Source organism: Aspergillus nidulans, chromosome II, assembly GCF_000011425.1.
Source record: "Aspergillus nidulans FGSC A4 chromosome II".
In the NCBI taxonomy this organism is placed as follows: Eukaryota; Fungi; Ascomycota; class Eurotiomycetes; order Eurotiales; family Aspergillaceae; genus Aspergillus; species Aspergillus nidulans.
This window is the reverse complement of record NC_066258.1, coordinates 1524459-1541514: the sequence shown is the minus strand read 5'-3', so window position 1 is coordinate 1541514 and position 17056 is coordinate 1524459. Positions and strand designations below refer to the sequence as shown.

Genomic DNA, 17056 nt, shown 5'->3' with positions numbered 1-17056 from the left:
GGTGGATATAAATATGAACTGTGCTGTTGGAACTTCGAATCCGGTGTTTATTCAGCAAATCTAGAACCAATGAACTTGAATAGTCATTACATTTTATCTCATCAGTTTTTTGTTTGTTGCGTCTACTCCGCGGCAGCTATCTCCTGAGGAGCACGTCGACGCTCAGACGGTCCCTTGTTATTCTTATCTCCCTTCTCACCCTCTGCAGCAGCCGCAGCCGCAGCAGCAGCAGCTTCCCGTACAAATCGCTCACGCTCGCTGCGAATGACACCAAGGACGTTCTCCAGGCTTCGTCGCCACACCATAAGACGACCCTGGACTTCGGCCCACTGCTTCTCACCGAACACACGGTAGGTGGCACGATGGACCAAAAACTCAGAACGCAATTGAGAAAGCTTGCCCTCAACCAGACCAGCACGGATGGTGTCAATGACCCACTTTTCAACTTCCTCCTGCGGCACGCGAAGGGCGGACGCAATAGTCTCGTATGACAGAGAGCGCGCGGACGGACCTGTTGTGGTTGTGGCGGCCGCGGCAAGAGATGCCAGAGTGAGTAGACGGATCTTGGTCTGCAGAGCTTCGGCATGGGGGGCCAAGGCGTTGTCAGGGAGGATGTTTTCGACAGGGGTGGCGGAGATGAAATCCTCGTAGGCATCAAGGGTATCAGCGGTGAAAATCTCAAGCAGCTCGAAGAGGGGTGCGTCGCTAGATCGCAAGGCCTGAACGGCATCGGCGGCGGTTAACGGGGTGAAGTCGAAGACGGCCGGGTGGGTGAGCGCTGAGGTCAGAGCACGCACGGCAAGGTCGCGTGCTGCAGGGGATGAGGCTTCGGCCGGAGGAATGGTCTGGAGAGCATCGACAACGTGAGTCTGAGCCCAATCGAGGTCGCCGGCCGCCTGGGCGGCGTCAGCGATGGCCAGATGCAGACGGCGGGCCTCCTCATCGTCAAGTTCCCAGGTGGAGCGCCAGTTGGGCAGCTGTGCAGTCAACTGGGGCTTCAGAGCATCAAAAGCCGCAGAGGAGCCAGACTGGCGGATCACGGTGACAATGGCCAAGAGAACGTGGAATCGGCTGGAGTCGGTAGGGGCGAGTGTGTTGAAGATGGTGGACAGGATGGCGATGGAAAGAGAGGCACCGAACTGAGGAGAGGAGGGGATGGGCTTGGCGAGGTATGAGCAGATGCGAGAGAGGAACATGTCAGGGTCGGAGGCCTGCTGGACGAGGTGGATCAGGAGGTTGTAAGCGGGTGTAATCTCTGGCTCAAAACAATCAGTATGCAATCCGATTCCAGCAATTTCATATAGTGACGGGCGCACCCTTCTCCGGCGCCGTGTTGAGCACAGTGGCGGCCGAGACCAGCTTCTTCAGCACCTCATCCCGCTTGCTCTGATCAAGCTGGGTATCATTCTGTTCCTGCTCGCGGAGGGGTTGCAGCAGCGGGGCGACCTCGGTCTGAACGGTGGTATCGTCGGGCTTGTTGAGGGCATCGAGGTACGCAGCAAATTCCTCGGCGAGTTCGGAGAAGGAACCCTCGATCAGGAGGGTGGTTGAAGGAGCGGGCATGGCGGGTGATGGGATGGAGAGAGAGGTAGGAAGGCAGAGGTGAAGTCTGGTGCAGTTGAGATGATTTGATTTTGGCGGTGGAGAAATTTCTGTGGGATGACTTCTTGGCACCGCCCATGGCTATAAGGCGAGATCTACACTCTGCCTACGACTTATTTTATTTACCACCTTGGAACCGGGACTTGCTCAAAAAAAATTACATTATACTCATAATCATCATAATGTTCAATAGCCAGCCATCCCCTTTCACACAAAAGACTCATTTACGACTAGTCTACAGGAGCGCGAACGCGGCTACCATCACGGTCGCGAACCCAGCCAATCCATAGTTCTGCATCAAGCGCATCGCCCCATCGGTCTCACTCGGGCTGTCGCTGGAGTCGGTGGCCGTTGCCTCGGTGTTGCTCGAGTCGCCGGTCGCGGTGCTAGTCTCAGAAGTCACTGTGGTTGAGGTGGTAGTAGTGGTCGAAGTGGTGGTGGAAGCAGAAGCATTGAGGCTTCCACAGCTGTTCAAACCCTCCTTGCACACCTCGTCGCCATCCTGGGTAGTCGATTGCTGGATGCACTGCGCGTACTCTTCCTGGCAGACAAAGAAAGGAATCGTGCCCTGATAGAGTCCTACATTGGCGTCGGTGCCGTTGGAGCAAGTGCAGGTGAAATCAAGGGTGTCCTACAGAGTAAAATTTAGCGAGTGGATAACTTTACCGAGGATTTTAGATTCGGACCTGATCACAGCGGTTGTCAGTGGCAACACCACCGCAAATCTTGGGACAGTTGTTGCGCTCCGCGAGACACCAGTTTGCTACAGAAATTAGCAGGTTCCTTGACAGCCGACGAAGAATTAGCTATACCTCTGGTGGTTGAGTCGACCTTGTTCAGATCAAAGCCAGCGGGGAGGGTCCAGTTGGAGCTGGACTGGGCAGCGATGGGCGCGATGAGCGCAAGGAAGATCGGAGTGTAGATCATCTTGAGCAGCAAACACAGTCGATAGAATGCTGTCGTAATCGTAAGAGATGATGGATTATGAAGATTATTTCTGCCTGCAGAAAGAATTGGAATTTGGGATTAATTGTACGACCGAAGGAGAATCCGGAATGAAGGCGACCAAGGGGCAGGGCGTCAAATAAATAGTCTGGAATCTGGTGAGCGTATCCAAGGCAGGAACGGAATCCGGCAGCGACTAGAGTAAACAAGCTAGCCGGCTTTAAGTACTAAGGTCCATCTGGTTTAAGCTACTTAATTCCCCAATTATGCGGCCGGTCTGCGGAGTCCTCTGCATTATTATTTATTACCAGTACTATCACAGACAAGATAAGAACGGTTCTTCATAGAATGTCGTAGCCGAGGTCACTTTCAATCTCCACCCATTCCGCCGCTCCAACCAGTACATTTAGCTGCTCGTAGTCAAACACTTAAAAGACCTCAATAATCTCAGAGAAATTGCAGAACTGGGATAGATAAGAGAAGACCAAAAAAAAAAAAATAATAAAGGGAAAAAGAAAAAATGCCCACCAATCACGTTCCGCCACCCCAATATACTCCGATCTCAACATACTCCCGCCTCCCCAAACCAGCCACCGGCGAAGACGGCTTCTTTTCTGAAACCCTTTCATCTGCAACCACCATCCCAACCGTGCACACATTCAAACTCGAGCATCTGCAACCAAATCTCCCCTCCCAGCCTCCCTCATGGCCGTCGCCCACCACTCCCCCGGATTTGATCCCCGTTCCCGGCGCTGATCTGATCATGCGGCTTGAACTTGCTACTCCCGGGGTTTGCGGCCACCCGGCCACCGCGCACGGGGGCGTTCTGGCTACGGTGATTGACGAAGCTATGAGCTTAGGTGTTACACTTTATGCGCCGGAGGCGGGGGAGCAATATGATCCCACTGCTGTGGGTACCGCTTCTGCTACTAGAGGTGTGCCTGGCGGCCGGATCCGCTCTAAGATGTTTACATCGCAATTGGATATTCGATATAAGAGGCCAGTTTCGGTGCCCGGCGAGATCGAGGTCAGAGTCCAGGTGCTTGCAAAGCAGGGAAGGAAGTTGTGGGTGAAGGCGCAAGTTGTTCAGAACGGACAGATAATGGTGGATGCGATGGCATTTTGGTTGCTGACTTTGGCCAAGAGTGTCTTATGATATATACTTACCTTTTGTATATATGTATGCTGTACCTGTATAGAATAGAGTTCATAGACTATCTACAACCGGGCTCGCTTCCCAATGTTCCGACTGGCACTCACGACCAGCCCGATTTGAGTGCTCAGCGCCACAATCTCTCCCTTTGCGTCCAAAATCGTGACGTCCAAATCCGTCCTCCCGTCTCGCACCTCCTTCGTGACGACCCGGCTATACAGCCATTCCTCGCCCGCCGGCGGCAGTCTCTTCTTGAAATCAATACTCAGCGACACGGTCGGGAACCAGTACTTGGCTGTCGGCCCAGCTCCCCCAGTCGCAGAGCCCGACTCTCTTCCATCAGCCATCGTGTCAAACCCATCCAGCGCCATGGGGAACATGTCCGTGAGGAACACAACGGCTTCATTGCTCCATCTTGTTAGTTGCCCCTCCGGCTTCAGCCTCGCCCATTGATCCACAATCCCGTTCTTGCGCTTCTTCAGCGCCGGATCAATACCGTATAGCTCAACCTGCGTCGTGGCCTTGCGGAACTGAGCAAATGGCGGGTCTTGCCTGGCCCAGGCTTCGTCCCGGCCTGTCTTGGATAGCCGGTCGAAGTCGACGCCGCCGTCACTTCGGCTTCCGCTCACGGGTTTCGGGTGAAGTTCCCAATTTGTTTTTGCTGATACTCCGACCTCTGAGCTCGCGGGGCTGACTGTGATGTACCCGGCGACTTTAACTTCCATTTCCCTTTCGTCGATTTCTGTGCCACTTTGTGCCTGATCTTTAGGCTGTAGAAGCTCAACATGCAGAGAACTAGTTCTCTTCCCAAGTTTCATGTCGTGCACACGCAGTTTTGCGGGTCCTTCAGCCGTACGTCTTAGGAAGGTCAAGTGCATTGAAATGGGGGTTGCCGGCTCGCCCTTATACAGGTTGGGATGGGCCGTCGCAAAGTGCACGAGGGCGAGGCGGTAGAGAACCGCGCTCGTGTAGCCGCCATGAGGTACTATCAATTATTATCAACTGCTGCGGCGACAAAAAACACGAGTAAGGGGTATTGGTGCGGGGGAGGGTACCTGTGCCGATACAGAAAGATTTCTGGAGAAATGCGGAGTAGCGGTTATGGCCGAGGGGTGTTACGCGGATGGCCTCTTCAAACTGGGCGCCATGGGCGGTTCCTGAATCCATCTGGAATCAGGGAATTATCGTTATGTCACAAATGGATGGTGTGGGAATAGTAATGGAAAGGAGATGCTTCATTAAATCATGATCTTAACAGACTAATCTACCTCGGCTCGTCTGCTGCCGAACTCTGCTTCACTCGGTTACCACCTCACTTGCTTATTTTACCAACACGAGTTCATGGCTCTAATGAATATACATAAAGATGCTATTATCGATATTTGTAGGCAATCACAATGTGTTCTAAGTGGTCTACAACACAACACCTTGATTAGCCGATGTTTTCGCCAGTCTCTCTAGAGATGTCAAAACTCCTAGACTCAGTTAGCATATGATTAAGTCGCAAACCCGATGAAATAGGAACATACCAGCAACTCCCTGAGTCAAAGTAGCCCGCGCTTCGGTACTTCTCGAGCCCAGCGTGACTGTCATGGCGTAGCTGACCGCGTGTGCGCTCTCTAACTTGTTCGCCCACCGGAAAACCGGCTCGTCGTCACGACTGTCGCCAATAGCGAGCAGGAAGTCGGGGCGACCGGCGTCATTTTCCTGCTTAAGACAAGACCGCCAGGCCAATTCCGCTGCTGAAGCCTTGTTCGTGCTGGTTGCTTCCACTACCAACACCCCGTCGACCAGAATAGCGTGCACGCCTTGATTAGCGCATGCGTCGTTAATGTGGTCCGCGCATTCGGAAGCCAGACGGCAAGCCGCTGCGTGATCCTCTGCTGCTTCATAGTGGAAGACTAGAGAACAATGACGCTGTTCAATCCAGCTTCCTTCCGCGCGCTGCCTGTAATACTCAAGCATCTGCCTCACAGCAGTCTTCCAGGCGTCGGTCTGGTCTTGGTTCGTAAGCTTCGACCACGTTTCCGAGTACGGCTCGCGAATAAAGCATCCATTCTCTGCGATGAGGCCTAGTCCAGACACCAGTCGGAAGAGACGCTCCAGCTCCTCGGGCATCCGCGCACTCATAACATACACCACATTTCTCGGATCCTCGGTCAGGTCGGCCAGCGTCGTGATGGCCCTTTGGGGGGTGGTGACGATGATGCTCTTCGGAGAACCCCAGGATGCCAGTGTACCTTCATAGTCTAAAATTATGAGCCGTCGCTTTGCCTGCCGGTACCTGTCTTCAAGCTTGTTCATAGGGAGTCTGGGAACAGCCATGATCTCACGGGACGACTGTTCATGCCAGACCCTACTTAACGTCTCACTGAACGACTTCACCCAGTTTGAAGTTGAATTCTGCAGCACTGCCTCATGAAGCTGTGTCCATACCTGCTGACGTTTCTCTTCACTGCGCGAGAGAGCTGTGTGGATTGCGTCTGCACACTGGTGGTAGTCCCAAGGGTTGACGAGTAGGGCATGGTTGCCGAATACCGATGCGCTACCGGTGAATTCGCTGAGAATAAGTGATCCGTATCTTTGGGCGCCGTATTTTCCATCCTGACAGTAAACAAACTCATGGCTCGTAAGATTCATACCTTCACGTAGACTAGTAATCATCATCGCATCTGCTACAGAAATCAAAGCGAGGTATTGCGGGAAGGCAAGGTCCTGCTTCAAGAATACCAGAGGTTGGTGTGCAAGCGTCGAGTGCGTAGAATTGATCCGCATGACAATGTCGGAAATCATGGCCTCCAGCTCCGGCTGTTCCGTCGTGCTTGTAGCCACCTGAATCAATACCACCTTTTCGCGCCACTCGGGGTGAGTGTTGAGAAAGAGCTCATAGCTGAGTAACTTCTGCCGGATGCCGCGCACCTGGTCAATCTTGTCGCGAGCCACAATGAGCCTCTTTCCTGCATAACGATCGGAAATCGTCTTGATCCACTGCTCGACATCTGCCGCTTTACGGCGCTTATCCCAAGAGAGGGGGTCGATACCGATTGGGAACTTTCTCACGTTCACAAATCGGTCCTCCAGCTGAAGCCCGTCATTCGTAGCTTCAACACTGAGGATACGGCTGCATGTCTGCAGGAAATGGCGACAATATTCTTCCGTCTGGAAGCCGACGAGGTTCGCCCCAAGCATACCCTCAAGGAGCTCCTTGCGTGGTGCGAGGCACCGGAACACCTCAGAGGACGGGAAAGCAACATGAAGGAAAAAGCCGATCTGCGCGTCGGGGAGAAGTTTCCGTAGCATCGCCGGCACAAGGAGCAAGTGATAGTCTTGGACCCATATGGTATCGCCCCGCCTCCAGTTTCGGGCAATTCGCTCCGCAAAGACCTGGTTGAGCTTCACATAGTAAACCCACGAATGGTCCTCATATGCCTTGCTCTTCGGGTTATCAGGGATTTGATAATGAAACACGGGCCAGAGGATTGTCTTGCAGAAATGTGTGTAATGACCGTCGAAATCGCTGTCACTGACATCGACCATTAGACAATCGTATTCTCCCTCCAGCTTCTCGGATATCGTGGCTTTTGTTGACTCCGTCAAGGCATCAGTCGGCATACCCAGCGTACCAACCCAAACCTTGTCTTCAAGCTGCCCGGTCTCCGCGGCGGCGCGTACGGCGTTGCGTAAGCCGCCATTGCCCTGTTCAGCCGTTGTGATCTTCCATTCGTTCTCGGAGAATGAGGGCTTTCGGTTATGGCTACGCCCAGAGGGTTTTCTGAAGTGCTTTTTCGGCGGCACCGATGACGGGCCATCCACTTTTGGGAGGGAGTCCGTCGACAAATTCAGTGGCTCTTGGTGTCTGAGGATTGAGGGGGAAGCCAGAAACGCTGATTGTGGCTTGGGTTGGTTGAGTGCGGTCCGTACGCCCCAGGCCGGTGAATGCGCTTCACTTTCCGTCAAGTGTTCATAGTCGTAGCCATTGTCGGGGTTAGGGAACGGGTATTCAGACCGGTTTGGGTCAGCAGCCTTGTTTGGATCGGAAGTGAAGATGCGCTCATGGTCGGTGGTCGCGCCCGGAGTAAGACCAACATTGGGTGTCTTATTCCGCTTCTCAAACAAGCTGACTGCAGGGTTTGGCGTGGTTGACACGGACTCCGGAGCCTGATGCTGAGACAGAGGGCTTGAGGGAAGGGCTTGAGACTCCTCTGGAGGGCGGAAGCTGACTGTGTAGGGGAGAAACCTGGTTGCATTAGCAGGGTGGAATTCACGAGCAAGCAGATGGTGGGGGTTAGTACAGAGAAGCTATGTAGACGGTCATCTTGTGGAAAGGAGACGGCACAAGTGAAGATAGAAGAACGAAAAGGTAGGACTGGGTCAAAGACGGGTAGAGATTGTGTTCTCCCTTAAAGGTTGTAAGAGTTGTACGGAGTACAGAAAGAAATGGCGAAGAGATGATTCTAGTTTTCTGCAGTAAAAGGTCGGGCTGTCACCACTCATCAATACGTCATTGAAACGTCCAGCCCACCTCACTGGGCTAAGAAACTGGATCCAGCCGGGCTGGACCAACTTCTTCTGCCTTTTATCCTGCTTGGTAAAGAATCCATGAATAAGACGCGAAAGCATGCATCTACTCAGTCATCGACTCTTACGAAGTAATTTAGTTTGGTTCTATCTTTTTGCTATATTTTAGATGCATGCCATCATGGCGCGTCGCCGCCCGTCGCCCACCGCCTTAACCTTCCCTCCTAAACAATGCCTAATGTGAACCATCTGCTGTTTTCTCTTTTCACTTTTCAAACTTCCACTCTGTTTTCTTGTTTTTTGGGCCCTCCGTGACATCCGGGGTTACCAGAGTGGAAGGGCCCCGGATCCTGCTTGAAGCCTCGGGCACCACTGCCGCCCAGTAGGTGATACAACTCTGGACCCGAATAGACTTCGCCAGGCGATTCTAGACTCAGAGCAGGGAATGTTCCATGGAATATAGTTGGAATCACGCTGCCTACCTTAAAGCGACTCAATAGCAAAACATTTATTTATTACCACATGGCTACTGCGCACGACCAGGTGATGCTAGAAAGATCTATAACACTCCATGACCAAACATCCCGGCCCCGCCCACTCCGTACAACACACGTGCGTCAGTCGGACTCGCCAGAGACGGTTTGCCAAGAGCAAGCGCTTTGTTCATGCACCCTGCAATAATAATTGGAGATTATACAGGTAATTCGGATAAATGCAATGCCATGAGAAACCATGTAGGTAGAGACGATACTATTGTCACGGTTCGCTAGGAATAGGAAGAAATAATTATACCCAGGTAAAGCACCATACAAATGTCCGTATCCGTAGATATATAGTATACCCTTGAAGTGAAGAACAGAAACAAGAAAGACACTTTCTCCCATATACCGAGGGTTTGGGTATAAGCGAAGACGCCAATCAAAACAAGTGAAAAAAGCCCCCTTTTGCAATACAATCGTGTCATCAACGGCATCAAGATAAAAACACATGTAGAATGGATATATCATTCACAAGGCAATAAGTGGCCGCTAGAAACATATTACGCCGCGAACAGTCCCCTACAGGGGTAGTCACTAAGCATGGCGGAGCCGGCACAGTCAGATGAGTTCACCGTTGCACCGTATTTGTGGTGCCCGTCTCAACTGATGATTGTGTAACACTAGAACCAGACGTAGTCGATGCGTTCACACTCGACGATGCCACTTGTGCCCTGAGGGTGGCTACCTCCGACTTGAGTCCATTTAGTTCCTCATGAACTGAGCGAATGTACTCCCAGAGCTTTTCCTCCCGTTCCCGTTGCTGATCGAAGACGCTCGGATCGTGAGAGGTATGGACGTTATGCGTTGATGCTGCTTCGGGGATTGTCTTGGAAGTCAAAGAACCACCGTGATTACTCGAGTGGCTATGTGATGGCGTATGTTTAGCGGCGGAACCGGAAGCCTGTACGGAGCTTTGCGAGTGGAGGGAAAAACGAGGCTCAGAAGACCCCAAGCCAGGTGGCGGCGGAAGTTGAGGGGCCCCGGGCTGAGGTGGTGGAAGGCCTAAGCTCGGTGCAGTGTGGTTGGAAAGAGAAGCCTGAGAGGGGCCTGTACGATTGTATGATTGTTGAGGGAATGGATGTGAGATTCCAGCAGAGTGGGCGCGATGGTGCATTTGTAGACCGTTTTCCGGCCCGTGTCCTAATTGGTGGGAAGATAGTGCGTTCGGTGAGAGCGGTCTTGGACTTTCAGCCATGTTTGAAGGCGCAAAAGCAGAGGAGCCAGATGGCTGGTTTGTCGAGGGGAACGCCATATTGCCGGACTGAGATATGGGAGAAGGGGAGGCACTAGAACCGCCATGACTTGTAGGAGGAGGGAAAAGCCCGCCAGGCGACGGTCTGCTCGCGGCAATTGGAGGGTAAGTGCTAGGTTGACGCGCTTGATAGCTGCTTACGCTGTTTGAGCGAACGGCAGAATCCGAGGGCACATCATGCTTCTTTATGCTCGGCATGTTGTAACGTCGTTCATCATCTTCATCCATGCGTTCCGGCTCGGCGTAAACTAGCCCATCCATAGCCTCGTCGGCACCAGCAGCTGCGGCATCACCATACTCATCTTCGGGTGCGTAACTTCCCATGCTGGCCCTACGACCAGCACAGCCACCTTGGCCCTTATTATGACGCGCAAGGGCATCACCGCGAGCAAACCTGCGTCCGCACTTCGGACATATATGGGGTCGCTCACCAGTATGAAGCTTTTGGTGTCTTTTGAGGTCATGAAGTCGCCGGAAGCGTGACTGACAGGTCGTGCATACAAACGGCTTCTCTTGACTATGTGTGAGGAGGTGGCTTTTGAGGTTGTGATGTCGTGTGAACTCCGTTGCGCAATAGGGGCATCTATGCTTCTTAGCGGATGGAGACCGTTGACCAGCCTTGTGGAGGCCGGAGCTTGGTAAGCTGAGACCACGCCGGGGGTCGTTGAACGCCCCTGTAGGCATGGGGTATGAGAAAGCTTTGTTATTATTTTCTTGATGCAAGTCGCCGTCGTCTCGATGACGCGGTTGGTCACCGTCCTGAGAGACAGAATCTTCTATGGGTCCGGGGCTTGCTACAGTCGAGCTGTTTATTAAAGAAGTTCCGTTCTCAGCAGTGTTGAAAACCGGATCGCCCGCTTCACCGGGACCAGGATGAGAGTCGACCTGCATTTGGTCGGAGTGTATGGCTAGTGAGTCGCCGACAGAGCTAGACTGATGTTTCTCACTAGCGCCGAGCGCTTCGCGCGCAACCTGAGAGCTATCCTGGTCCGCATCTCTATGAGATTCGAGCTGCCGCTCCGCGGAGCCAGAGTTTGGCACTGCTGTTGTTGACATCGCCGGTAAGGAGTCTTTTGATCGCGTCACGTTTAACCCCGCGTTGGCAATGGAGGTGAGGTTCGAGTCAGGTTTAGACTGTTTTAAAAAGGTAGCAGATCCCGGGGAACTCGAGGCAATCGGGTCCGATGAGGCGGTCAAAGGGGTTGAGATGGCGACGGGCTCGTTGTTTGACTGCATCAACGCGGCCATGGGTACCGGGTCTTTCACGCTACCTCGAAACGATGGATGATGGTGGCCAAGAGCTAGATAGATCGAAGTCATGTTAGCGAGATGCAGGTCTCTTGGCAAGGAGGGATGAAGTTGGATGCGTCGGGGTGGGAAAACATTGACTGGGAGATGGTTTAGAGAGAACGGACCTTGGATCCAGAGGAAATTATTCTCAAGAAAGGAAAGAGTGCAAAGGCAAAGCGATGGGGAAGATGCCTCAAGAGGCGCTGTCGCGTGGGGCGCTCACCAGTGTGGCGCAAGCTGGGAGGTTCAGCCTCGCAGTATTATTAGAACAAATTCGGGCCAGGAACAAGACGATGCACCCCGCGGAAGCGTCAGGATACTGAATCAGCTTCACCAAGAAGATTGAAATGCTTTCTTTTCCTCTCGTATAGAGCTTGTCACCTTGTTATAGATTCAACCCATCGGGTGGGAAAGCTTTGATGCCCGTAGCGGAAACGCAGCGAGATCGGGATGCTCAGCTAGGCTGCACTGCAGGTAGAAGTTGCGACGGGCGATCCTTAGTAGACTGAGCCCACAAGTCTCCGTCTCTAGAAAACAATCAACGAGTAAGTAACGTATTGCGAACAGACTCCGAAGCTTGTTATAAAGCAGGTACGGAGACGATCGGCCGTGTTGACGGGCGACTATGCGTGCTTGGAGAACAGGAGGCTCTCAAGAAACGGGGTCGAGACAAACAGGGAGAATTACGAACTTACAGTATCCCAAAGGAGGTAATCGGCGCACTAGTACGAACAGAGATTGGGACTGATGGTAAGCAGCGAGGCATAGATTGGTGACAGCAGTATTCCGTATATGTCAAGATCAAGTGAAGAACGGAACGGACTGTTTGGGTCGAGGCAGGATAGGTCTGCAGATGATGGCGTTTCTGAGAGGTGCAAGGTTCGGAACGAGGGGGTGTGGAGAAGAAAAGAAAAAGGGGAAAATGGCATATAGCAGGCTGGGTTAAAAATTGAAATTGGATGCACTGGCAGAGCCAGAATCACACGTAACAGGTCAACAGTTGCGCGAAAAAAGAGGAGGAAGTTGGAAGAAGAGCGGCTGGAGTGACGATGGATCATGGCCGAGAAGCGGCTCTTAGTACAACTGTCCGCCAAAAGCCCCCGGCCTAGTGTAAATTACGGTATGAACTCCCACCAGGCCCAGCACTTTGTAAATAGAGATTCATCTTCATCTCTTGTACTCCATACGCAAGCCGCTCAATTACAAAATGTTTGATTCAACCCTTGATACATATGTAAAAGGCGCCGCGGTTGTGTCGCATTTAAACGATCAGCTCCCGGATGACTGACTTTTTCTCCCAGTCTCAGCTTCAGCTTCAGTCAAACACTCAGGTCATGAAAAAGGTGAGGACCTGAACAAGGCAGCATCTCAATACAAACATTCCCTTTAGATGGGCAGACGTAGGTCGGCCAAGATATAGACCATGCCGGGATGAGCCACCCCAGTGGGACAAAAGGCCCTGTACGACAGCGGGCAATCAATGTACTCTGTACAGACGCTCCTCCAAAACAGGCAAAGCATGGGGCGGTGTACCCATGCTGGAACCTAATCTGAGCCTGCGAGCTTTTGAGCCTGTCAGCCCGTCAGGCCACCGCTCAGGTTTTGCAGACTTGCGATGAATGAGAGAAAGTGGCTTAGACGGTGCCTGGAGGCTGTGTCAGTTATTTAGACTCAGATTCAAGCACCCCCCAGATATTGATTGGATCCGGAATATATCTCTGCTTGTTAAAGGTCTTCCTTCTAAGCCACTCGATTAAGAAATTACTGTGCCTTGACTCCCTAGGTATAGCTGTCTACCAAGGCTGCAGGGACTGGACTGCTGTGCTCTGTATGCTAAAAGTCTTCTTGATACGCCTTGGTTGGCTCCTTGGCTTGTCCACGCTCAAAGTCATCAAGAAAACCAGCTGAGGACAAGTTGCTTGTCAGCATACGCAACTCACTGCTATTGCAGTGCAATTAATCGCTGTCGGTCTTCAAGCCTTTCTGAGCCACGGAGGCTTTTGTAAGTGATTTGGCTGTTTCACTATCATTCGTGAAATATACCTATAATTCTCCGACACATCAGCCGACAAATATTCTATCTATAGAATAGATAGATTTTGTGAAGTATGTTGAGTATCTTGTTGATCTACAACATATTTTTATTGTTATTGAGTAGGCCAAGTTTGTGATAACTCATCTCTACGCATGAACAAAGCGCGAGCTTGATTGCCTCGCGGGTCCCTGCAGGATACCGTAGTGGCCTGAGGTGTCAACATCGCAGTCTCCCAAGAGTCCGATAGATCAACTGACAACATCCAAGTGCACGCATCTCTCAAGACCCTTCGGATCTTATCTTCAATTGATCCCGTCTCTGCCCGCTCGCATTTGATATTTCCCAGGTCAGAGTCTATCTTTAGATTCCATTCCAGCTCTGGACCTGCATCTCGGGAAACCAAGAATAACAATCGGCCAATTCCCCTCCCCACGATGGCCAGCGGTTCTGCACGTCGTATGGTTGGCTGGCTCCCAGGCGATCACCCCCGGCGCTAAGCAAAGGCACCAAGCAACACAATTCACGGCGTTCATTTGCTGCTCGGGTGACAGCCATGCATTTAGAGCGTGCGGACTGAGAGGTTAATCGGCTTCTTTGGCAGATGGAGTCTGGTTGACTCAACTCAACTTGCGGAAATCCCCACTGTGATAGACCAGGGCTGCTGCTCTAGTGATGTGCCGGCCACCCAGTCACAACCCTGCATGATCACCTCTAGCAGCCAGTCTGACCGTCTGGCCGCATTCCTGGCCAGATGTCGGCTTCGACATTGCCCAATCATCGACTCTGTCGTGGTTTCTCTGCATATTGCTGGGCGCTTACTTTCAATCTCACGGCCGATGGGATGTTGGTCCAGATGAAGGCCCCTCCCCACCCGCTGCTGGGAGCATGGCTGCCGTCCATCATAGATAATTGCTGCAATCACGCCGCTCCCAGACTCCTGTTGCTTCTCCGTCTCTCCTCTTGCATTCAACGCAACATTCCTTCTGGGTTTGACCACTGGTCTGCATCTTGGTACAGGCAGCGCAGGGTTCGCCGCTCTTCCTTCCAAGGTCTACAATCCCAGGCCAGTTATAGTAATACATATAGCTAGAGGTCTACTTCGAGCAAGGTCGGTGACCAAGATGTCTCCTCTCGAGTCTAAGCTGACGACGCCGTAGCGCCCCTCGCTCAGATCGCTAGCTCAATTGTCTGTGGTGCGAAGAAAAGGTGCGTCAAGGCTAGGCACCTAGAGAACCGTCTCTTCCAATGTATCTCGTCGTGACCTTTTTTTACCCTCACTGACCGTCTACTGCTAGTGTCCAAGGCTGTTGTGAAATAATCCCAGTGCGGATTTTATCCGACGACGCTGTAACGCAGCTCCATGCTCCTGCTCGCCTAAAGCGGACTTGCTCGCTCGGCTTCAGTTCTCAGCATAAGTTTCGGCTGTGCAACAATTATCAGAACAGAAGGAGCGCTAAACCAAGGCTGCGAGCTGGCTCTCGTCGTGTCTTGCTCATCTATTTGCAACCATTTTCGAATCGTGCCGTCGAACCCTAGATCCGATGTCCGTCTCAAGTGACAGCCAGAACGACTCTCCTCAAACTTACGAACCAACCTTTCCAAGGGAATTTGTCAGTAGCGAGAACCGAAGGTCAATGGCATCATCACCGCAGCCGGCGACAGTCGGCGCTCAGGACAGTTCTTCTGAATCAATGGCCGCGCCCTTGAAGAGCCCTCGATCGGCCCGATTCGCGGAAGCAACTGCAATCAATTCACCAAGTGCTGCGGAAAGTAGCAGGTCTCCATTTGCAGACCCCCCCAATCAGTCTCAGAACGCGCCTGATGTCTCTGATGTTGGTTTTGGATATGTGAACGCACAGGATCCTACACAGCATGTACCGCACCATGCTGCGCCGGCTTCTCCACTGAAGAGCGCATTAAGAGTGCCAGGGACGCCCGCACGCACCCTGAATCCTCTTAGTCCAACTTTCCGGGAAGAGTTCAATCTAGAAAAGCAAGAGAAGCAAGCAGAGAAAGCAAATGCAAAGGACTTGGTAAGTCAGATCGCGAACGCTTCCTGGTCACGTTCATCATTCATTAATACCCTTCGAATATGTTAGGCTATCAAGGTGCGCGTCAGAGTCGCCAAGATTTTCCTTCGCTTCGTCAGCTTCGGTTGTAGTCTCATCGTCCTCACCATCATAGCGACCACTCTGACCATTTTTCACGCGACCAAAAATCTGCCTCCAAGGAGCGGTACCACTCCTTGGGCCGTTGGCACAAACCCATGGCCTCAGTATCTGCTTCTCGCAACCGCAAGTTTATCGTTGCTCTCCTGTCTGGTAGTTTTCTGGACTTGGAAAAAGCGCGGATATAAACGTGCGGAGAAGGTTGCAGTCTACTACTCTATATTTTCTGTTGGCTTCTTCGGATTCACCCTCATTTTATGGGTTGTGGTCTCAGCCATTTACCAGAATTCCAAGTCCAACGGAAATAATAAGGATCTGTGGGGTTGGTCGTGCGTGACAGGAAACCTTAGGTCGACAGCATATGCATCAGATATCGACTACCCACTGTTATGCCGTCTTCAGGTGAGTCCTAACCACAGAGTCCATTTCTCGAACCATGACCTGATAGTTCGCAGGACTGGGGTCTAGTGTGCGCAGTTATCGAAATCGTTATTGAGGTCTTGGTCATTCTCATCTACGCCGTTGTCTTCTACCGATTCTGGTCCAAGCGAAAGCTCGCAAAATCCATGGATCGCCGGGACAAGGCGCGGTCGGACTTGTACCTTGCCCAGCTGCGACTTCAATCTGCCCCCAATACTCCTGGCTTCCCGCTGAGTCCCAAATCTCCCTGGGTCTCGACAACCATGCAGGATCCCTACTCCTCCGCTGAGAAGGGAGAGGCAACACCTACCCAGTTTGCTACCCCCGCCTCGCCAACTAGGCCCCAACCAACTTTCCAGCTCCAACCGCCACCCATTCGTGTGCAACACGCAACCCCAAAGTCAGAGCAAGAGGAGTTTCCTGCATCTGCTCCTACGCCATCTCCACCCCAAGAACACATGGGTGCTGCACCCGGGGAGCGGACGTACGAAGCTGTGCCGATCCCAGTCGCCTATGCCAGCCCAATGTCACCGAGCTTTCCTCAAGGAGCCCGCTAGTAGCTAGTATGTTGAGTGGCTTCTTTAGCGCTCTACAGAAACATGACCTGCAGCTCCTTATGCCCTAGGAAGGACTAAAAAACCAACCGAAGAAAAAGCCTGGTGAGAACTGCCAGGCATGGCCGGGTAACCCACTCTAGAAGTACTCTGTATTTCTGGACGGGACGGTTCTGCTCAACGTACATATTTCTTGTGACCAAAGCGTGGCGGTGGATGCCTGACTGGACTGGTCTGACCATATACTAAGATATAACTAATTTTTTATTTCTATTTCTATATTTTTTTTCTTTCACTTTCAAGCCAAATTTGTGATGAGGACTTGCTGCTACAAACCACTCCATTCACTGTTTTCTTTTCTTTGTGAAATGGCTGTGTTATGCTGATGCTGATGCCACGCTTTTGTTAAACGTATACCACTGAGCGGATTGAGATTCAGAGACAATGAGATTTATCTACTATTCTGCATTTGTACTTCTCACACTCGTTTATTTATCCGTTACGAAGATGCTGTGTCAGGTACATAGGATTCGAATGGATCAGGATGATTACCATAGTTCATTTAGTTCTGCGTCTCTTC

General features: G+C 52.0%; 7 protein-coding genes across 7 annotated transcripts, besides 1 other annotated feature; 2 read left to right on the top strand and 5 right to left on the bottom strand.

Moving 5' to 3' along the window:
• Positions 1-17056: part of a sequence feature (contig 1.69 1..80995(-1)) that runs on past both edges of the window.
• On the bottom strand, positions 30-1572 carry ANIA_04259 (PCI domain protein). The gene is made up of 2 exons (XM_656771.2): positions 1317-1572; positions 30-1255 (listed from the first exon to the last, which is right to left on the bottom strand). The coding sequence occupies exons 1-2, from the start codon at positions 1561-1563 to the stop codon at positions 123-125; spliced, it is 1380 nt and encodes a 459-aa protein (XP_661863.1). The 5' UTR covers positions 1564-1572; the 3' UTR covers positions 30-122.
• ANIA_04260 (uncharacterized protein) lies at positions 1749-2631 on the bottom strand. Its single transcript, XM_656772.2, has 3 exons — positions 2415-2631; positions 2289-2365; positions 1749-2233 (listed from the first exon to the last, which is right to left on the bottom strand). The coding sequence occupies exons 1-3, from the start codon at positions 2527-2529 to the stop codon at positions 1838-1840; spliced, it is 588 nt and encodes a 195-aa protein (XP_661864.1). The 5' UTR covers positions 2530-2631; the 3' UTR covers positions 1749-1837.
• Positions 3068-3703, top strand: ANIA_04261 (PaaI family thioesterase; the record flags this gene model as incomplete). Its single annotated transcript, XM_656773.1, has 1 exon — positions 3068-3703. The coding sequence occupies one exon, from the start codon at positions 3068-3070 to the stop codon at positions 3701-3703; it is 636 nt and encodes a 211-aa protein (XP_661865.1).
• On the bottom strand, positions 3766-4867 carry ANIA_10534 (thioesterase family protein; the record flags this gene model as incomplete). Its single annotated transcript, XM_656774.2, has 2 exons — positions 3766-4685; positions 4756-4867. 2 exons carry the CDS (start codon positions 4865-4867, stop codon positions 3766-3768), a joined length of 1032 nt encoding a protein of 343 aa, XP_661866.2.
• On the bottom strand, positions 4917-8221 carry ANIA_10533 (putative alpha,alpha-trehalose phosphate synthase subunit TPS3). The gene is made up of 3 exons (XM_050611271.1): positions 7993-8221; positions 5230-7937; positions 4917-5175 (listed from the first exon to the last, which is right to left on the bottom strand). The coding sequence occupies exons 1-3, from the start codon at positions 8013-8015 to the stop codon at positions 5114-5116; spliced, it is 2793 nt and encodes a 930-aa protein (XP_050467316.1). The 5' UTR covers positions 8016-8221; the 3' UTR covers positions 4917-5113.
• Positions 9326-11329, bottom strand: ANIA_04263 (C2H2 zinc finger protein nsdC; the record flags this gene model as incomplete). Its single annotated transcript, XM_656775.1, has 1 exon — positions 9326-11329. The coding sequence occupies one exon, from the start codon at positions 11327-11329 to the stop codon at positions 9326-9328; it is 2004 nt and encodes a 667-aa protein (XP_661867.1).
• On the top strand, positions 14876-16746 carry ANIA_04264 (uncharacterized protein; the record flags this gene model as incomplete). The annotated part of the gene is made up of 3 exons (XM_656776.2): positions 14876-15367; positions 15434-15904; positions 15958-16746. The coding sequence occupies 3 exons, from the start codon at positions 14876-14878 to the stop codon at positions 16477-16479; spliced, it is 1485 nt and encodes a 494-aa protein (XP_661868.1). The 3' UTR covers positions 16480-16746.